The following is a 1,637-nucleotide window of genomic DNA, read 5'->3' as shown; positions in this document are numbered from 1 at the left end:
TCAACCCCCCCCCCTCACCCCAATTCTCTCTCTATCCCCCTTCCCTTTCTCCCTCCAGGTCAGATTGTGCACATTTCAACATAGAGAACCAGGACTTTGTGTCCATGGAGGAGCTGAAGGATGACCTGGCCCACTACGAGAACATGTGGTCACTCTATGAGGAGTTCAACACAGGGCTGCAGGAGCTGGCCAAGGAGGACTGGATCTCTTTCAGGTCAGAGGTTACGGAAATATCTACTGACATATGGCTCCTTACAGACATACAGTCGTACACAAAGACCGGTGTACAGGCTTATACAAACACACACATACACAAACATAGACACCCACATGTGCACATACACACAGATTTGCACACACACACACAGACATACACAAGCACAGATATACAGACATACATAAGCACAGATATACAGATTTACACACGTACAGACTTACACACCCAGAACCGTACTCAAACACAGACATATAGACATGTTAACACAGACATACACAGACTCTCAGACGGACATAAAAGCAGACACAGACAAACACAGATAATAGATTATGTCAACACCGATCAGGAAATGTATTACAGAATAACAGTCACAAACTGGGTAAGTCTGAAACTACTTCTTTTAAGGAAAACAGTGTATGAATTCACTGAAAATAGATATACACGTTTTAGTCCAACATATCATTTTTAATTTTCACTGTGTTGAGGAACTTGCACCATATTCAGACATAATACAAGTTGTTTCAAAGTGATCTTTTCAGACAAAAATGAAATTTGACTTAATTTTCAGACTGTTACAAGATTGTTATCATTGATATGTCATTGACAATCATATCAAACTAACAGCTGAATTATAATCAACACTTTTTGATTCTTTTGACATCCCTGTTCTCTATCCTTCTTTTTTCTACCTTGGCAAGTCCTTTGTTGATGCCTATTGTCATTATTTTTTTCTTCTTTTCTTTTTATATTTCTCTGTAGTAATACTTCTAAATCTTTTGCGTTAAACAGACTTAAAAATGTGTTGCAAGTGCCATAAAAGTCTTACGAAAACTAAACGTAAATAACAGAATTTTGTTTTCTTTTCATGAAGATACTAGTAATGTTTTTACACACACCCTACAAGTTCTGTAATAGTGTAATGTTTTCTGTTGTATCACAGGTCAAAGGCATACTTGTTTGAGGAATTTCTTGGAGGGTGGTATGAGAAGATCAAGACAAAGGAGACCACCACAATGACTGTCAAGATACAGAAAGACATTGAGACGTACAAGGTGAGGATGTCTCTGTGCTTCCTATAGAAAAGGTTTCTTCATCAGGAACAAAAATACATGAAGAAACTCTTTCGTATTCTAGACATTCAGATTGGAAGTTGCACCTGTGTCTCTGCCTCTCACTCCCCTTCCCCTCAGAATTTCCAAAACAGTTTGAAGCAGTGTAACAAATGGCTGGAACAGCCAGGAAAGAGACTTCTATGATTTTCTTTTGACAGATCAAGCAATAGGACAAGTTTTTGGTTATTTTATCCTCTTTTTATTTCATCATCATGTGTTTGTGTGCATATCATCCCATAGCTAAACTTCATTATCATATTCGTATTGCATTATCTGTGTGTGTTTTGTGTCTCCTTCGCCCCCCCCCC

The 1,637-nt window shown here is 38.3% G+C and overlaps 1 protein-coding gene across 1 annotated transcript in view; it reads left to right on the top strand.

The window, feature by feature from the left end:
* Window positions 1-1,637, top strand: part of LOC101849009 (cytoplasmic dynein 2 heavy chain 1) — a gene marked incomplete in the record, with an annotated part of 51,676 nt that overhangs the window by 21,822 nt on the left and 28,217 nt on the right. Inside the window, 2 exon segments of the mRNA XM_013088750.2 lie at window positions 59-214; window positions 1,158-1,269. Of these exon segments, the coding sequence (XP_012944204.1) occupies window positions 59-214; window positions 1,158-1,269 (268 nt within the window).

The sequence above is a fragment of the Aplysia californica genome, unplaced genomic scaffold (genome assembly GCF_000002075.1).
Source record: "Aplysia californica isolate F4 #8 unplaced genomic scaffold, AplCal3.0 scaffold00804, whole genome shotgun sequence".
Taxonomy (NCBI): domain Eukaryota; kingdom Metazoa; phylum Mollusca; class Gastropoda; order Aplysiida; family Aplysiidae; genus Aplysia; species Aplysia californica.
The sequence above is the reverse complement of the archived record's forward strand: the minus strand, read 5'-3'. Positions and strand labels throughout refer to the sequence as shown.